The 18,411-nt window shown below is 35.1% G+C and overlaps 1 protein-coding gene across 1 annotated transcript; it reads left to right on the top strand.

The window, feature by feature from the left end:
• Positions 1-832: 832 nt before the first annotated feature.
• Positions 833-17,023, top strand: olig4 (oligodendrocyte transcription factor 4). The gene is made up of 4 exons (XM_039672188.2): positions 833-956; positions 2,547-2,816; positions 10,566-10,636; positions 15,893-17,023. The coding sequence occupies exon 4, from the start codon at positions 16,008-16,010 to the stop codon at positions 16,737-16,739; it is 732 nt and encodes a 243-aa protein (XP_039528122.2). The 5' UTR covers positions 833-956; positions 2,547-2,816; positions 10,566-10,636; positions 15,893-16,007; the 3' UTR covers positions 16,740-17,023.
• The last annotated feature ends 1,388 nt before the right edge of the window (positions 17,024-18,411 follow it).

The following is an 18,411-nucleotide window of genomic DNA, read 5'->3' as shown; positions in this document are numbered from 1 at the left end:
TGTAATCATAGGGGAACCACTTATATAGCACTTATCTTTGTCATATGGTGCAATGTAGAACCATAAGAGGTGACATAGAGCATGTTAATCACCACAGAGAACCACTGAGGAACCGCTGAAGAACCAAACTTAAAAGGTTCTTTAAATGGTAGTGGTGGTATATAGCACCATGACCACTGCAAAGAACCGCTGAAGAACCGTTTTTTAGAGTGTAGGCCTACATGTCCCCATCATATATGCCTTAATAGCCTATTGGGTCAAAAATTAAAGCTTTTGTTTCACCCAAAAATGAAAATTCATTAATTCCTCTCCCTCATGTCGTTCCAAACCCGTTAGACTTTCGTTCATCTTCAGAACACAAATGAAGATGTTTTTGATGAAATGAGCTTCTTTCCCCTCAATCGACTGCTACACAACTACCACTTTGACTCTACAGAAAGTTCATGAAGAGATCATAAAATTAATCCATATGAATCGAGCGGTGAGACATAATGGGTTTATATGATGAACAGATTTAATTTATGCTTTTATTCACAAAAATAATTTTATTTTTATTATCTAGGCCTAATTTTATGCTTGATACGCAAGAACAAACCTCTTGCCGAAGCTTAAATGTGCTGCGTAACATGAGAACCTCATTGGTGAGTAATAAAGCCTAAATTAAACCTGTTCCACGTTTGTGTCCCGAATATGAACTTAGTGGTTTGAAACAACAGCTTGAGTAATTAATGACAGAATTTTCAGTGCACTATGCCTTTAAACTCAGTCTATTAGATTTCACGTAGCATATATATATTTTTTTTTTTGCCATGTAGGCCTACCACTTTTTTCTTCAAATATCAAAACATGATTTCTCTGAAATATTATTTTAATTCTGCACATTCTGTTCATCAATGACAACATCCTGCAGGAAGTGACATCATATCGGAGAGAAAACAACAGTTCAAACATTATTAGTGAGTATTTGCCGTCGATGAATTCTGTGATTTTTTTACTAGCTAGCTAGCTAGCTAACTAACTAACAAACATGCCATGAGGTAAATGAAACGATAACTGATTTGTAGTGTTATTTGGTTTGTCAGATTATAGACTGTATCATGTTTGATAACGTTACAGACATCGGCATGATAATATTACAAGAGAAGAGATATCAAATTGAACTTGATGTTGACAATGACACTTGAAATCATGTAAACTCATGTAATCTTATAAATCATAAAACTAACTTAGTCTCAATCCCTCAATAAGCAATGGCTAACCTGTATTTCCATCCTGTTTATGTTAAAAAAAGATTAAATAAATACAACCAAAAATAAATGTCTTTATACATGTAAAGTATATAAAACAGGGGACATTGTCGCTGATTTCTTCAAAGGTAAATCAGTTTTATAATAATGTATGCTTTGTGGGTTGAGTTTCATACACACATCGAGGCAGTACATTATAAACCACCACTAGAGGGCGAAAGATGCTCCTCTTCCAGACCTCACATACTGTAAGCTCCCTTTTTTCTTTTCCTTTTTTTTTTCTTTTCTTTGTAAACTTTAAACTTTTCATTTCCTTTTTTTTCCCTTTTCTTTGTAAACTTTACTTCTTGGAAATCACTGAATAAAAACAAATATATAGGCTGTAATTAATACATAATTCGTATCTCAGATGACATTACTTTGCTAATTATAATTACTTGGTCTAAGTGACATGCATTGATAGAAGAATACACACTTTCTCTCTTTACTTCATCAACAACTTGCTTCAGGTGCTTAAAAATATAATTAGGTCAATTAATTTTTATAGACCATTTCACAAGATGTAAACAACACTGGCCCAGAAGCACTTCCTGTTTCAGTTTTTTAACACTACATAAAAGCTGGGATAAAATACAACCAACAGAACATTTAAAACTGAATCAAAAAGTTAAACAAACATCTTTAAGATGTTTTCTTTACATGTGAAATAAAGAAAACAGTTACAAACTGAAACAGGAAGTGCTTCTGGACCAGTGTTGTTTACATCTTGTGAAATGGTCTATAGATAACTAGCTAAATTTATCAAGTCTTTTTTTTTTCTTTCAGCATGCATAACTGCAATGAATCTGATTTTCAGTGGCGTCATTTTGTCGTTTCTTTTGAGTGCTTTAACTTGCAGATAGTTTTAGTGATATTTGAATACACTTGCAGTCGCCCCCAAAAAGTATTTTTCTCAGAATATTACTCAATCCACCGGCATTTCACACACATGCAGTTATTTACCATTCTGGAAGGTATATTTATTATTTTATTATTTCAAACCCAACCAACTTGCTTATGCGAACTGTTTTGCTTGAATAATGTTAATAAAAGCCGCTTGCTTTAAAATCGAATTCAGTGATGGCCGAATACTTTTTGGAGCCACATTAGTACACTTACAAACAGCTTCAATTATATGCGATGTGTGTTTTCCCATCTCATTTGCATACTGATCTGACCCCATGTTAATAGGCTACCTGAGCCGACTCTTTTCCAAGACCTTCCCTGTTCTCGTCCTGACAACACGTTTATTTTCTTTAGGAACAAAAGTTGGGCCCCGGGCTCCTGCGAGGCTCCCGAGTGAGCACTTTTTGAGGTTCACAGCGCGGGTGACCTCTGAGGAGATACAGGGACGTCCTGAACTCTTTAGCATCAAAGAGATCTGCAGGGGGGCGGAGCTGAGACGGAACGCATCACAATGCCGGTCCACCTACACTCTCCTGCTCCTCACTCTCCGCAAATATGCAAATATCAATAACTCCTGTCCTCTTCCTGTGACCCCTCCATCACATCATCTCTGCTACTTTAAAGGTGCTATATGTAACTTTTCTTCTAAAAATGAATCATTTTTTATTGCATGTGTGTGAAGGGGTTGTAATCACACATTACAATGATCCACTTGTCGAGTTTTGCTATTTCCTCTGAAGGCCAGTATTCCTATTTATATGTGAATGAAGACTCCTGATCATATTTTCTGCGAAATCCATCGGATGTGACGTGCATGCGCGGCAGGAACTCCATACTAATACTGTGTTTGACCCCCTTTCGCCTTCAGGGGTGCCTTAATTCTACGTGACATTGATTGAACAAGCATTCTTTAGAAATGTTGGCCCATATTGATAGGATAGCATCTTGCAGTTGATGGAGATTCAAGAGACCTTTTTGAAATGATTCGAGCTTTGTGACATGGTGCATTATCCTGCTGGTGGCCATAAAGGGATGGACTTGGTCAGAAACAATGCTCGTGGCATTTAAACGATGCCCAATTGGCACTAAGAGGTCTAAAGTGTGCCAAGAAAACATCCCCCACACCATTACACCACCACCACCAGCCTGCACAGTGGTAACAAGGCATGATGGATCCATGTTCTCATTCTGTTTACACCAAATTCTGACTTTACCATCTGAATGTCTCAAAAGAAATCAAGACAGTTTTGGTGAACAACCAATTTTGGTGAGCTCTTGTAAATTGTCGCCTCTTTTTCCTATTTGTAGTGGAGATGAGTGGTACCCGGTGGGGTCTTCTGCTGTTGTAGCCCATCCGCCTCAAGGTTGTGCGTGTTGTGGCTTCACAAATGCTTTGCTGCATACCTCGGTTGTAACGAGTGGTTATTTCAGTCAAAGTTGCTCTTCTATCAGCTTGAATCAGTCGGCCCATTCTCCTCTGACCTCTAGCATCAACAAGGCATTTTCGCCCACAGGACTGCCGCATACTGGATGTTTTTCCCTTTTCACACCATTCTTTGTAAACCCTAGAAATTACTACAGTAACTGAGCAGATCGTGAAATACTCAGACCGGCCCGTCTGGCACCAACAGCCATGCCATGCGCAAAATTGCTTAAATCACCTTTCTTTGCCAGTTCTTTATAGAGACACACTCCGCATAGACCACAAGTTAGTCAAACATTAAAAGTCCTGCAACTTACACGTCATTGTCTAGTTAACATCTCACCCTGGCATCACCTCAGCACTTCACTTTAACCCTTAAAGGGTATCATGCTTTTAAATCATTCATTTTTACTTATAAATCATACATTTTGTGGTCTATGTAAAGCATAACTGCAATGCTTGGGTCTGAATTCCTCATTATTATAGCTCCACAGGCCCCTTTTCTACCCCTTTTCTTTCCCCGCCCGCTTTCCAGGTCGCTGAGTTCACACTCGGTTCAACTCCCCGCGTTCGGCCATTATTGTAGTTTGATAAGAGATATACGATTATATACTATAGCTTCAAAGAACATTTTTAGTCACTCGTTAACAAAATGTCAACAATGGAAGACTTGTCCATCAAGCCTTACATATCCGAGCCAGAGCGAGCGAGTTGATAAAGACGACGACGAATCTGCAGAATAACGTCTTCATATGGATGCAGGGGTATGTAACGTTAAGTTAACTATGTTGTGTTATTAGTGAAAGTCGACTATTTCTCTTGTTAAAACAAGCACACTGACAAGATAAATGACTACGGTCCAATCTTACCACTAAAAATCTGTATTAATAATGATATAATAACTTACGTGTAGAAAAGCATCAGAAAACACAGCAGCTAAATGATAGAAGGAATTTACCCCTCATTCAGACGAAGTCAATCGGCAAACCCTTTTTTATACTGGCGGAGGTTGTTGAAGTGGGGATCCTTGAAGTGCTTCAGGTCACTACATCCAACAACCGAACATTTTGACTAGCCCTCTCGTAACTTCTGCATCATTGAGCTCGGACTACAAAATCGGAGCGAGAAATAATAATGGCGGATTGCTCGAAGTGTTAGACCGGTAGTCAATGTCCTTATTTGGTAGTTCCGCTGCAAATACGGTGACGCACTTGTTCAAAAAACGTAATAGAGAACAGAAAAATCTGAACAGGTTGAAAAATATGACCAAAACAGAATATAAAGATATAAACTGAAGAGAATAATTTCATCTTTTCTGTACTTACAAACACTCCAAATATACAACAAAATGCATTTAAGGGCTAAAAAAGTGGATTTTGCATGATATGTCCCCTTTAACCCATACTGTACACACACACACACACTCACAGCTGTCAGGACCAAATGAGTTGTTGAGATCTATGGCTGCAGCACACGCCAGGACAACACTTGCAAGAGCACAATGTAAAGAAAAAAATCCCAAAACAGAACAGATTGCACACACACACACACACACACACACACTCCCCCTCAGTGAGCCTGTGACAGTGATAAACGTGTTGTGTGTGTGAAAGGGACAACAAACAGACAGCGGCTCATTTCCACAGTGTGTGTGTGTGTGAGCGGACACAGGAGGAGCATCCAATTAGAGGCTGGACACCACGCGGGGCTGGGGACGCAGGTTTTGTTTTCTTGAAAAAGTGCCATAAAACAACTCTCCTTAATTGGTGCCCTATAAAATTAGCATTTGCAAGAGCGTTAGATTTCCTCTGGCTTTGTCGGAGTTGTTGACCTTATTCACTTTCAGTTATTTCTTTAGTTTTACTGCGAAACAGACTGAAACTGAGAGGAAACTGGTATGAAGCATTTCTTTCCTCTCTCTCTCTCCCCCACGACGTCAGTCGCGCTTCATCCTGATGGCTTTGATGAGATGCGACCGCTGTATTGTGAACCGTGTGACCTATGGAGTTATTCATGAGTTCATCATTAGCACTGTAACCAGGCTTTATTTGAGGCTTAATTCACACTGTCGTAAGATTTGAACTGAACTGGAATGGCATCTTACAATGACTTTTAATAGTAAGCTGTGATGACAGATGTCATATAATGCTCAGTGGATCATTAGTCCATGTGCATGCATAAAAAAACAGTGTCATGACAATTATAGCTAGAAAAAGAAAAGTATGGCATAAAAATTTTGAAACTTGTCGGACAGTTTAAACTAGATACGAGTTAAGTTTGAAGAACATATAGGCCAGACAGACCATCATTTTTCATTTAAATAATTTTGAGATTAGTCAAGTCTAAATTTATATATATAGCAGCACCATTCATACAGACAGGCTGACCAATGTGCTTCACAAAACTATATAATATCACACAACAGGACGAGCAAGAAAAACTTAAATACAGATTACAAATGAGCTAAGATTAAGGGTATAGTGTTCAAGTGACTGTTATTAAATGATATTGGTACTGTACCTTGATTTTCATTGCTATTATATTATATAACATTTACTGTATTACAGTGAAATACTATAATGCAGTGCTTTTTTAAATCATTTATTAAGGCAATGCAACAACTACTGCTAATAATGACTATTTAAACGATATATCAATGGGGGTTTATCATAAAATTGTCACAATGGAAAAAACAGTAAAATGTATATAAATGCTAATAATCTTGACCATTAAATATCATTTAATGCTCACATAGACTTGGGTAAAATTGGTAAATAAGAAAGGGTAAAAAAAAGCGTAAATAAGAAAGCATGCATATATATATATATATAGCCATTAAGCCATTAATAAATAAATAATATACTGTATAATATAAATAATATATTATTTATTATTATTAAATATTATTTATATGAATAATATAATAATATATTAGTAATATATATATATATATATATATATATATATATGTGTGTGTGTGTTTATATTATATATTTAATGTCTTATTTAATATTATAATTATTTTAAATATATATATATATATACAACTTTGATGAACTTTTTTGATACACTTCAAATGTGACTACTGTATATGTATCTATGTATGTATCTATTTATCTATAAAATAACATTTATATATAATATATGATTCAATTTAAAGCGAAATATATATTCTAATTGTTCTAATTTATTTATTTTTTTGGCTGAAATATGACCCAGACATGTTGTTGACAGGTTTCAACCCCAATACTATCTTTTACACCATTCATTTACATCTGTTGTCATCATTTGCCTTTTAACTGGTTAACTTTGCTTGTGCTCCTTCACCATGACAACCCCCTACACTTACACACACAGGTCCCATCTGTGAGGGGTCTTGTGCCATGTGTCCGTTCTGCGGTTGCCGTGGGCTACAGCGGGCCATGTGTGAGTGTGTGTGGACTGTTTGCTTTGTCGGTGGACAGTGCCAGGCCTGCTTTCAGTCACTCTCGTTGACCCGGAGGTCGCGGCGCACAAAGAGGCCAGAGTTGGTGGCCACTGTACTGAAGTCTCATTTGAGGATGATTAACGACGGAGAGAAGTGTGTGTGAGCTCTTTTCTGAGGGGATCAGATTAATTAGTGCCACATAATCGAGCGTATTGACTTATATGACTTTAATGAAGTTACACTGAGCTCGAAGAGTCTTTTTCAGACAACTGATGAAATCAAATGCACAACTCAAAAGTCTTACTTCGGTCTCAGGAAAATTCAGGTTTGTTGTTCATAACTCGCTCAAGCGAACTCATCCGTGTCTTAGAGAAACTTCAGTTTTTGCAGTTGCTCTGTATATCGCTGTCGAAGAGTGATTAGCTGGCTTATCGAGTTAAGGAAAGTTATCATGAGCATTGTAAGGTTTGAAGCGGATGTCAGTAGACTGGGAAGATTTTAAAACGAGCAGTGCATTCATAAATCCGTGAGATCTTACCTTCATGCTGTGGAAATAAGAACTGAAAAGGGGCGGGGCTACATAAGCTCTATAATGACAATCATGTTATTGAATTCATTTTGACCTTTTTTATTTTACCTTAAAATGAAGGCTTCCGATAACATGCTTGAAATGTTCTTCAAATGAAATAAAATAAATAGATAATAAATGTTTTAAAGCGTATATTATGACATTATGCTTTTACATTCAAAAGTTAATACATAAGAATTATTATTTTTCGTATTTATGTAATTTATTTTAGTATTAAAAAGTATTATTTTATTAAGTATTATAGTATTATTTTAGCCATTAAAAAGCGTCAAATCTTTCCGCAGGAATGGATATTTTCTCAAATTTTAATAAATAAAATAATTTTCATCCTTTTTAATTTCTCACTTGAGTGCTTGTGCAGTCTTTTTGGTAATGTGGTGTGTCTCTCTCTCTCTCTCCTTCTGTCGAGTGTGTGTGTGTTGGAGGTTAACGCAGTCTGCACTCATTGTAAGCATGACCATCTGTGTGTTTCCAGCACTGCTGTGTGTGTGCTGATCTCTTCATTTGGATTCAAAGCCACTTCATGATGTTTAAACACACACACACACACACCCCACAAACACACAAATCAGCTGAGAAACAAAGTTACAGATGTTTTGTTAAGCCGTGTGTGTGTGTGTGAACCATAGAAATGTGTGTTGTTTTTGTGCAGTTAGTGTCAGAATGATAATGATACTTTACAAATAATTCTCTTGATTGTTGTCATAAATAATAGAAATTCTAAAGCTAAAGTCAGTTATTACATCATAGGTTCTTCAGAACTTACTCTACCATTTAAAAGTTATGACATGTTTATTCAAAAAAAACTATTTGAAATATTATTACAATTTAAAATATCTGTTACAATTATTATTAAAATTTAAAATATCTTGTTATTTGAATATATTAAGTATTTAATTATATACAAATATATATTTTGTAATTTTTCAGCATCATTACACCAGTCTTCTGTGTCACATGATCCTTCAGAAATCATTATAATATTATGATTTGCTGGAAACTGATAATATTTTTTCTTTGGTAAATAGAACATTTTAAATAGAAATTATATAAATGCCATATAACATAAGACATTTTTTTAATGTCACGTGATCAATTTAATAGATCTTTGCTGAATGAAAGTATTAAATTCTATCAAAATAAAAACGAATTTGAATATGGTAATATTTGGTAACCATACTGACTCTAGTCTTTTTGATTTTTTGAACAGCATATTTGTTAATACAAAAACGTTTTCTTTTCTTTTTTTTGTAAACCATAATAAGGCTGTAAAAAGAAATAAAAACAGACACAAATGAGTCAATAGTTGACATATAATAAGAGTATAGATGTTTATCATGTTTATTGCTCAGATCATTTTGTCCCTGAGCAAATGTTTTGGTTCAAATTGATTGCAGACTTTTAATCTTCAGCAGAATTTGAGATCTCATTATATATCAGAATACAGAATAATTCTATTTTCTTCAAGAACAGTTAACAGACTTTGGTCATTAACTCTCCATTTAATCTCATTGCTGTGCAACAGAAACAACCGAGGTATGAAACCGAGTCTCATGTGTCATTGTTCTGGTGTTCAGGCCGGGTTGCATTTCTTCAGCTCTATCACCCAGCGATCAAAGAGCGGCTCTACTTTCTCTCGTTCACCCCCTCTCTTGTTTTCTGCCTCTGGCAAATCATTCCCTCTCCTCTTCTCTTCTTTTCTCTCTTTCTCTGTTCTAGTTGGCCTGTAATTTATGATGTTGCAGCAGCACGAATGAAATGAAGCTTTTATAACAGACGCCTGCTGACACACTTTACCCCCCCCTCTCTCAGTCAGGGAAAGTTATTGGGCTTGTTAGTAACGCTCATAAAAAGCTCGGGGCCGTTCACACTGTGCTTGTCATGATGTAGTTTAGTTAATGTCATTGTTTCAAGAGGGTGAAGTTAATAAATCACTAACTCCTCAATGTGCTGCACACCCACCCACCCACCTACACACACACACACACACACTCACTCTCTCTCTGTTGTTTCTAGGACTTTTATAAAACTATGTATTAAATTATACAGTGTTCATATTATATATAAATTGCTAAATGGTGTTCATATGCACGCAAATATGAATAATTGAAAATATAATCTAAATATAAATAAAATGCTATGATGGCAACCAAATAATAAATAAATAAATATTTATTGTTAAATGAAATTGAAAACTTCGTCACATTATTATGGTGTCTGTAAAGATCTCATATACACATATTTTTTTTTGTTTTTTATTATTTAATTTAATCCTTTTTTAAAATATGAAGATTAAATCAGTGGTGTTACATACAAATTTGACTTTACAAATTGGTTAACTTTGAAATGATGTTTTTTTATTAAATCTGTCAATAATTCTGAAAACTTCAAGTCATATTATGATGTCTGTGAAGTTTTTAGATATTTTTAGGGACAAACTGTAAATTTTAGTTAACAATTATTGATTATTATTACATTTTTTTATATGAAGAACAGCTTTGGTAGAGACTTTACAAATTGGTTAAAACTTTGAAATGACTTTTATTTTATGAAATCTGTCAATAATTCTGAAAATTTCAAGTCACATTATTACGATGTCTGTGATGTTTTTAGACATTTTTATGGACAAAGTGTAAATATTAGTTAACAATTATTGATATATATATATATATATATATATATGAAGATTAAATTAGTGATGTCACACAATAATTTTCAAGAACAGCTTTGGTAGAGACTTTACAAATTGGTTAACTTTGAAATGACTTGAGATTTTTATTTTATTTTATGAAATCTGTCAACAATTCTGAAAACTTCAAGTCACGTTTATAATGATGTCAGTAAAGTTCAGATTTTCAATTTAAGGTATACATTTTCCATTAAAAAAGTGTGAATATTCATAGATATTTCATGTTTTCCATATTTTTTCTACAGCTCTCCGGTATCTCATCATGTTTCCTGTTCCAGTAACAGCGCACAACTGTCGGAAACTATTTGCAAATCAGGTAGGCTATATATATATTTTTTTTAAAAGAGTTGTATTCTTAAAAAGTAATTATATATATATATATTAAGCTGTGCAATTTAAGTAAGATTAATTAGCAAAAATGAGCATTAAATTGAATTCAAATCTTAAAGGGTTTCTCATCTGCTGTTACAGTAACAGTTTGAATGATTTAACTGTAACTATTGGTGATTAGATGTGATTGAGTGTATTATGAATGTCTCTGAGCAGCATTGAGGCTGGATTTCACTCTCAGCAGCTTAAGTGTGTGTGTGTGTGTGTGTTTGAGCTCAGTGCGCTCTCAGCTCTAATCCTCACTGATCTGTTGAGACTACACACATACGGCTGTGATAATACTCTCATTTTCTGCTCACCTGGACACTGACAATTCACACACACCATCTCTCGCTCACACACACATGGGTCTTTAACAGCAGCTTAGGAAAGTCAAACACTTTAATTCCAAGTTAGAGACACACAGATTAAGCATAAAAAAGGCCGAAGTGAAGAGACACTCTTTCATCCATTCATGAGCTCTTTCTCTCTTGTATCTTCTTGCTGTGTGGCCTGTGGATAGAGTAAACACATGAATGAGAATGAAGCGCTTAAACACTCTCATGCATTCATGAGCACACACACAGATGGACGTTTGAACACACTGATGAATGCTTTGAGTTGAACGATAAACTCAGGAAAATCTTTAATTGGCAACATGCACATCTTAAAGTGACTGCTTTGTTGCATGACAGACCATGGCAAGATTATCAGATACAATTTTTATTTCAGTTTGTAAAATATAATAAGTCCATATCTCATGCTGTCCACTTTTATGGTGCTTTTTTTTTTTGGAGCTTGACAGAATTAATTATTGTTGCATATAGAAAAGAGCTTATTTTGTGTTCGTTATGAGTACATTTTGACTGATTTATTCAATTTTATGTTGAATGAAATTGCTTTGTACTAAACGGTCAGTAAAATGTCATTGCGGATGTCTTTTTTCTAACCGTTACCTAATCCCCGATATCCAATAAACCATATTTCATTATGTTTAACACTAAATTTGTTTAATGATACACTATATACCATTCAAAAGTCTCATGCTCACCAAGCCTGTATTTATTTGATCAAAAATACAGTAATATTGTGATATATTATTACAATTTAAAATAGCCTGTTTTGTATTTGAATATATTGTAAAAAGTAATTTATTTCTGTGATCAAAGCTGTATTTTCAGCATCATACTCCAGTTTTCAGTGTCACGTTCAGAAATCAGGAAACATTTCCTTTTGTTATTATTAATGTTAAAAACAGTTGTGCAGCGTAATAGTCTTGTGGAAACTTTGATACATTTTTTTTCATCCTTGCTAAATGTAATGATTAGTTTAGGGCTGTCAAACGATTAATCACGATTAATCCAAAATAAAAGTTTGTGTTTACATAATATATGTGGGTGCCCTGTGTATAATTATTTTAAATATATAAATACACACACATGCTTGTATATATTTAAGAAATATTTTCATGTATTTACTGTATATAGATTTATATATAATATAAATATAAATATTTTATATATAAATAATATTTTTTTCCCCTAAATATGCATGTGTGTGTATTTTTTTATATATATATATATATATATATATATATACGAAATAATTATACACAGTGCACCCACATATATTATGTAAACACAAACTTTTATATTGGATGTGATTAATCGCGATTAATCATTTGACAGCCCTAGTTTATATTAAAAAAACAAAACAAAACAAAACGTTTTGAGCACAAACTTGTGAATGATAGTGTAATATATTTCAGCCATTGTTCCCGGTATTATGCTTTACTGCTGTTATCTGTGAGGGTTTTAATGTTCTGCTCTCATTAGTGAAGGACAGTCCGAGATCTGTGGTTCCTCTGGCTCTGAGCCTACAACATGCCAAATCTCCATATGTTCTTCACTTATGACGACGCACAACACACACTTTAGACCAGAGAGATGCTCCTGCTGTGACAGCCGCCTCTTTTTGCTTTCTATTGTATGCTTTCTCTCTCCAGCTTTACTCATTGCTTTCTTGTTCCCTTTATGGTGTTAGCTGCACTCAAAAAAGACAATTTTTTCATTATTTATTAATTCTCAAGCCATTCCCCTGCATGGTGGTGTTGTTTGTTGAGAAAAACTGAGATTTTGAAGAATCTGTTCCATAAAGTGACAGTTAATAGTGATCACGTCTGAAGGAAAAAAATACATTATGAATGAATCACTAATTTGTGTGCATATTAGGGATGAAACAATATATCATGCCACAATAAATCGCAATGCACAAATTCAACAATGCGTATCATGGATAGTGACAATACGTATCGTGGATAGTCCCCCCAAAATAAAAAAAAATACTGTGTGAGAAAAAAATCAAGTTTTCAGAGTTTAGAGTAAGTACTGCATTGAACTACTAAATGTAATGTTGATTATAATGTATAATAATTCAATGTGGGAATATTTGTGGGTCTTGATAATGACAAATGTCTTGTGTTACCAGTAAAAAGTGGCCGACGTTATTTTAAATATATCTAGTCGGTGAAAGCGTGCATGCATATTCATCTACAATAACTTCAGAATCATGAATATTGTGGTGTCACCATTGTCCTTGGGAAGTCCAAGCCTATTCATTTGTATTTTAATCAACCGTACATTTTTTGTTAACCTTTTACCATATGTCTTGGAGTATCGCAATAATATCGTATCGTGAGTTCAGTATCGTGATATGTTTTTCGAATCATGACGAGGGCATCGCTACACCCCTAGTGCTGTTGGAACAAAATTTTCTATAGAAACGCTACCGTTCAAAAGATTGGGGTTTGTCAAAATTTGTATGTTTTTGAAAGAAGTCTCTGCATTTATGTGATTAGAAATACAGCAAAAGCAGTAATATTAATTTAAAATGTGTATTGTAATTTATTCCTGTGATCAAAGCTGAATTTTCAGCATCATTACTCTCATGATCCTTCAGAAGTGATGATTTGATGCTCAAGAAACATTTGTTATTATTGTAACAGTTCATATTTTTTTGGAAACCTTGATACATTTTTGCAGGTTTTTTTTTTAGCATTTATTAATAGAAATATTTTTGTAACATAACTTTTGATCAATTTAATGCTGAATAAAAGTATTAAAACGTACATATAAAACTTTTGAACAGTAGTATGATAGCTTTTTCTATGTGAAACTCTAAAAGCATATACATAAATACACAGCACACACAAATAAAATATTGGTATGGCATATAAGTTGGCCTATTTTACATTTTTCTTGCAAAAACAAAGAAGCAAGAAAAATGTAAACTATAAATCCATTGGTAATATAGATTGGAGTTTTAAAACAGTGAAACAACTCTATTTTGTGTTAACTGGGGAATCAAATAAACGAGGACAGCTTGTGAGTGATCAGTTTAGTGTGATACCGTGTGTGTAATGGAGATGTTAATGAGTCCTCTAAAAGCAGAGCTGGTAATAACTCTCTCTTTCTTTAGCCGCTCTCCACTGGCCCTCCACAGGGGCTTTTCTCTGGCTCTTCACACTCTATAGTGTCTAATGGAATTCAGCCGGCCAGTGTCTTTAGTGCCTCGACTGCCTTTAAAACGCTCAAGTTTACACAACTCACAGAGTAAGAGAGAGAGAAAGGGATATTGTAAAGTGAATCTAATAAAATCTGTCAGGTCACCTACAATATCAACAACTTTCATAAAGAATTATTTTTTATTTACAAGACATTAAAAACCTTTTTTAATTTTTATTTTAATATTTTTATTTTATTTTTTGCTATTATGTCATTACTGTAATGTGTTTGGAACATTTTACTTTTGAGTTTTTCTCTGTGTAATCCCCAGTATTAAAGATGCAATATTATTTTACATTTATTAATTTAGCAGACATGTTCATCCAAAGTGAGAAATACAACAAGCAATTCATCTTAAATTATATTATAACTTATATATTATACTTATATACTTATACTTGTATATATATTATAACATAATTATTTACATTCTTTTAAAAGGAAAATAGAAACATTCACAATTAAACTCTTTCCCATCAGCATTTTTAGAGCCGGTCCCAGGATTTTTCATCATTTTCACAAAACTTTCATGGCCCCCAGAATATTTTGTTGTATGAATTTACAATACACCGAAAGAAAGAATAGACCCTCTGCTTTTTTATCAACACTTGAATGTGGGTAAGGTTCCTAAAAAAACTCAGGGAAAGTGTGTTTTTAAAACACAGATGGAGAAGATCGAGTCTATCAATCCCTAGTCGTTTACCTCGTCCTCGGTCGACATTTCATTCTACTGGCAGTTTTGATTTATATAATAATAATAATAATGATAATACATTTTATTTTTAGGTGCCTTACATGACACTCAAGGACACCTTACAGACACAATAAAAAAAAATCAACAATAATCAAATACTCATTATTACAACCTTGGATAGGCCTACATAAAATAATAATAATAATAATAAAATAAAATAAAAATAATAATATGGTTTAATATTTGGTGATCATGTTATTTTACATGTGCTTTTATCACTGGTTTCTGCTTTTTTTACTATCTGTACTATTTCAGAAGATGCGTAATAGCGCCCCCTACCACATAACCCTAAAAACATTGATTTCCGGAAAATTCCGTCAATGGCGAAAAGATTTTATAATGAGGAATAAATGGTTTAGAATTTAAAAAACTTTTTTAGATGATAGTAATAAATGAGATGTTTAGATAGTTGTCATGCTCCAAAAATGAGATTTCGTTTTGTTCATGCATTGCATTTGGCTATATTATTATTAGTAGTCATAGTATTGTTTGGTTTTTTCTCCCACTGTATTTTGGGGGAAATGTGGCCTGAGTTAATGTGATTCACAATACATAGGCCTACTTAAGAAAGAATAGCATATATTTGACCTGTAATCACAACAACAGCTTACATTTCTGTTTATGTTACTTAATCAAATCTAGCAACCAAGTGTGTTTGCACATATGTGTGCATGCTAGCTGTTGCGGTTTTGTGTGCATGTGTGTGTTTGGTGGAGGCGGGGTTTATACAACACTATTGTGGATGTGGGGGTGAAAGTGTGCCCCCTCTGTCATTGGCTCTGGGCCTAATGTCACATTATGCGTCTCATTGTGTCTTTGTGATGCTGAGGAGTATAAATCCAGCCCTCTCGGTGTTCACACACACACTCACTCACTCCTCCGGCAGAACCTACGCACCGAATCCTCTGAGAACAACAGCACGGGACACGTCGCATTTTATTAAGTTGCCGTTTACCGAGTGGATTGTTCTCAACCAAGACTTCGAAGGAACCAATTTCAAGATGGATTCTGATGCAAGCTCCACATGCAGTCGGTCTTCTTCGCCTGACCTGGCCGTGGACTCCAGCTTTTTCTCCAACAAGATGTTCCAAGCTTACGGAGAAACGAGGAAAGTTTCCGGGTCCGAGAAAGTTACCGGAAGCTCCGACTCCAGCTCAAAGAGAGATCACCCCAAAGACGACCAGCAAGATCTGCGACTCAAAGTGAACAGCCGTGAGCGCAAACGCATGCACGACCTCAACCAGGCGATGGACGGGCTCCGAGAGGTGATGCCCTACGCTCAGGGCCCGTCTGTACGCAAGCTGTCCAAAATCTCCACCCTGCTCCTCGCCAGAAACTACATCCTCATGCTGTCCAGCTCTCTGGACGAGATGAAGAAGCTGATCGGCGATGTGTACGGAGCAAGCCCTCAGAGTCACTCGGCCAGACGGGTATTACCGCCGACTTCGGCTGCTCCGGCCCCCCAGTTGCAACTGCTCTCGCTTGCCCCGTCCCTGCACTCTCTGGTGGGCAGCACCTCGACCACCACGCCGGGTGTAGCCCACGCCCCTCACTCTCCACCCTCGGCTGGGTATCTGGGTTTCCACGCTTCACCTCTTTCCACCCTGATGAAAGACCCTCTGCACCTCTCCAGCGGCTACAGGCATTTCCCCGGCATGCCTTGCCCCTGCTCCCTCTGCCAGCCGCTCCCTGCGTCCACAGCCAGCCTGCACAGCCTCTCCATGGGGAAGTGATCCAGGCGAGGCCCAGGCTTCAGGCTGGAGTAGGCCGAAGTTGAATTACAGACTCAAAAAGAACTGAAAACTTCTGGATGTGTTTCTAGTTGTGTTGTATACATTGTAAATGTCCTGTACAGAATTTGGTTTTTCTAACAAGCTGCTGCTATTTTTGTACTGAAGAATGTTTTGTAATAGCTGTTTTTTTTTAGTCACTATAGGCTACTTGTATGTTCTTTGCAGCAAAATGGAGATTGAAAACGTATAGTTTTGTTTCTTAAATTAAACTTTTATTATTATAATGAAAAATACCTCTTCTGATGTCTTCTTTTGGTCAATCAAATTAATTATTATTATAATTTTTTTTTTTTTTTTTTTTTTTAGTGAAGAACACATAATAGAGATGTTTTTTTAAACGCTCAAACCAGATTATAGATTCAGAAACAAGATATTATTGACTGAAGCAAATTTTTTTTTAAAGATTATAAAGATTATAAAATTGATTTCTATATTTTACATAATAATTAAAGATTGTACGTGATTTAGAATCTCACAACATCTTCACTGTAAAAAAATATGTTCAAGATTTGTTATCACAACATTTTTTTCTTTTGTCAAATCAACTTAAATAATTTATTTAGTTCAGATAACTTATTATTTTGAGTTTCTGAAGATTAAATCAATCTCCTTCATTGTATTAACTCACTTTTTTCCAGTTCAATCAACTTAAAATTTTAAGGCAACCAGGTTACTTACTTTTTTTATGTTAAACCAACAATATTTTTTACAGTATGTTTTTTTTTTACCGTAATTTGCTTTGACTAACAACGTCAATGTATATCAAATTTATTTATTTTTGGAATGTGCTAATAATGCCAGGCCACCATTGCAAATTATAATGAATCGACTTAATTAAATAGCTCAAATAAAATGAAACAATAATAAAATAAAATTCACAATAACAACAATCATTTTTTTTAGTTGAATAAATTGTAGGAAATTATTAAATAATTCAAGAACAGATTCCAAATACAAATGAAAAATATCATAGTAATATAAACAGACTAGATTGAAATAATGAGGTTCTAAAATCCTGTAAAAAATGGCAGCTGCTCATCTGTTCTGAAATAATGTGTCAGTCTTTAATCTGTTTTATGATATATATGAATATAAAATGAGTCCATATGCTTTCATCTAGCACCATTACCGCAATATTGCCCACACCATGTTTATGTTTTTAGCATATGCTAACAAACATGGGCATCATTTCAGACCGCTACAAAAAATGCTGCCATTGGACTTAACCATCTGTACGGAGACTAGTTAATGTATGAATAAGAAAGGTGGCCAGACCGCTCGGAGCCCGGGGCCTACTCTCACCCATCAATCAGACAGAGAGAGACGCAAGCTGTCGCCAGGTTGGCGCGTCAGCATTGTGCCGCACACGCAGGGGACGGCCAGCGCTGCTTTTCATGTTAGTGCAGGAAGATTTGTCACTGTCCAATAAAGCTGTGATCATATTCAGCCCCTCCTCACTGGGAGTCGTTTTTATGAGGGGCTCTGACAGCTGTGCGCACCATCATTTGTTAACTGGAAAGATCAGATAAGACGTTTGACTTTTCAGGCTTTCTGATATGACTAATAGTTGGAGATGAAGGTGAATGAATGAAGGAGAAATGAATGAATTTCA

The sequence above is a fragment of the Pimephales promelas genome, chromosome 11, assembly GCF_988280905.1.
Source record: "Pimephales promelas chromosome 11, fPimPro1.hap1.1, whole genome shotgun sequence".
Classification (NCBI taxonomy): domain Eukaryota; kingdom Metazoa; phylum Chordata; class Actinopteri; order Cypriniformes; family Leuciscidae; genus Pimephales; species Pimephales promelas.
This window is presented reverse-complemented; position numbering and strand designations above follow the sequence as displayed.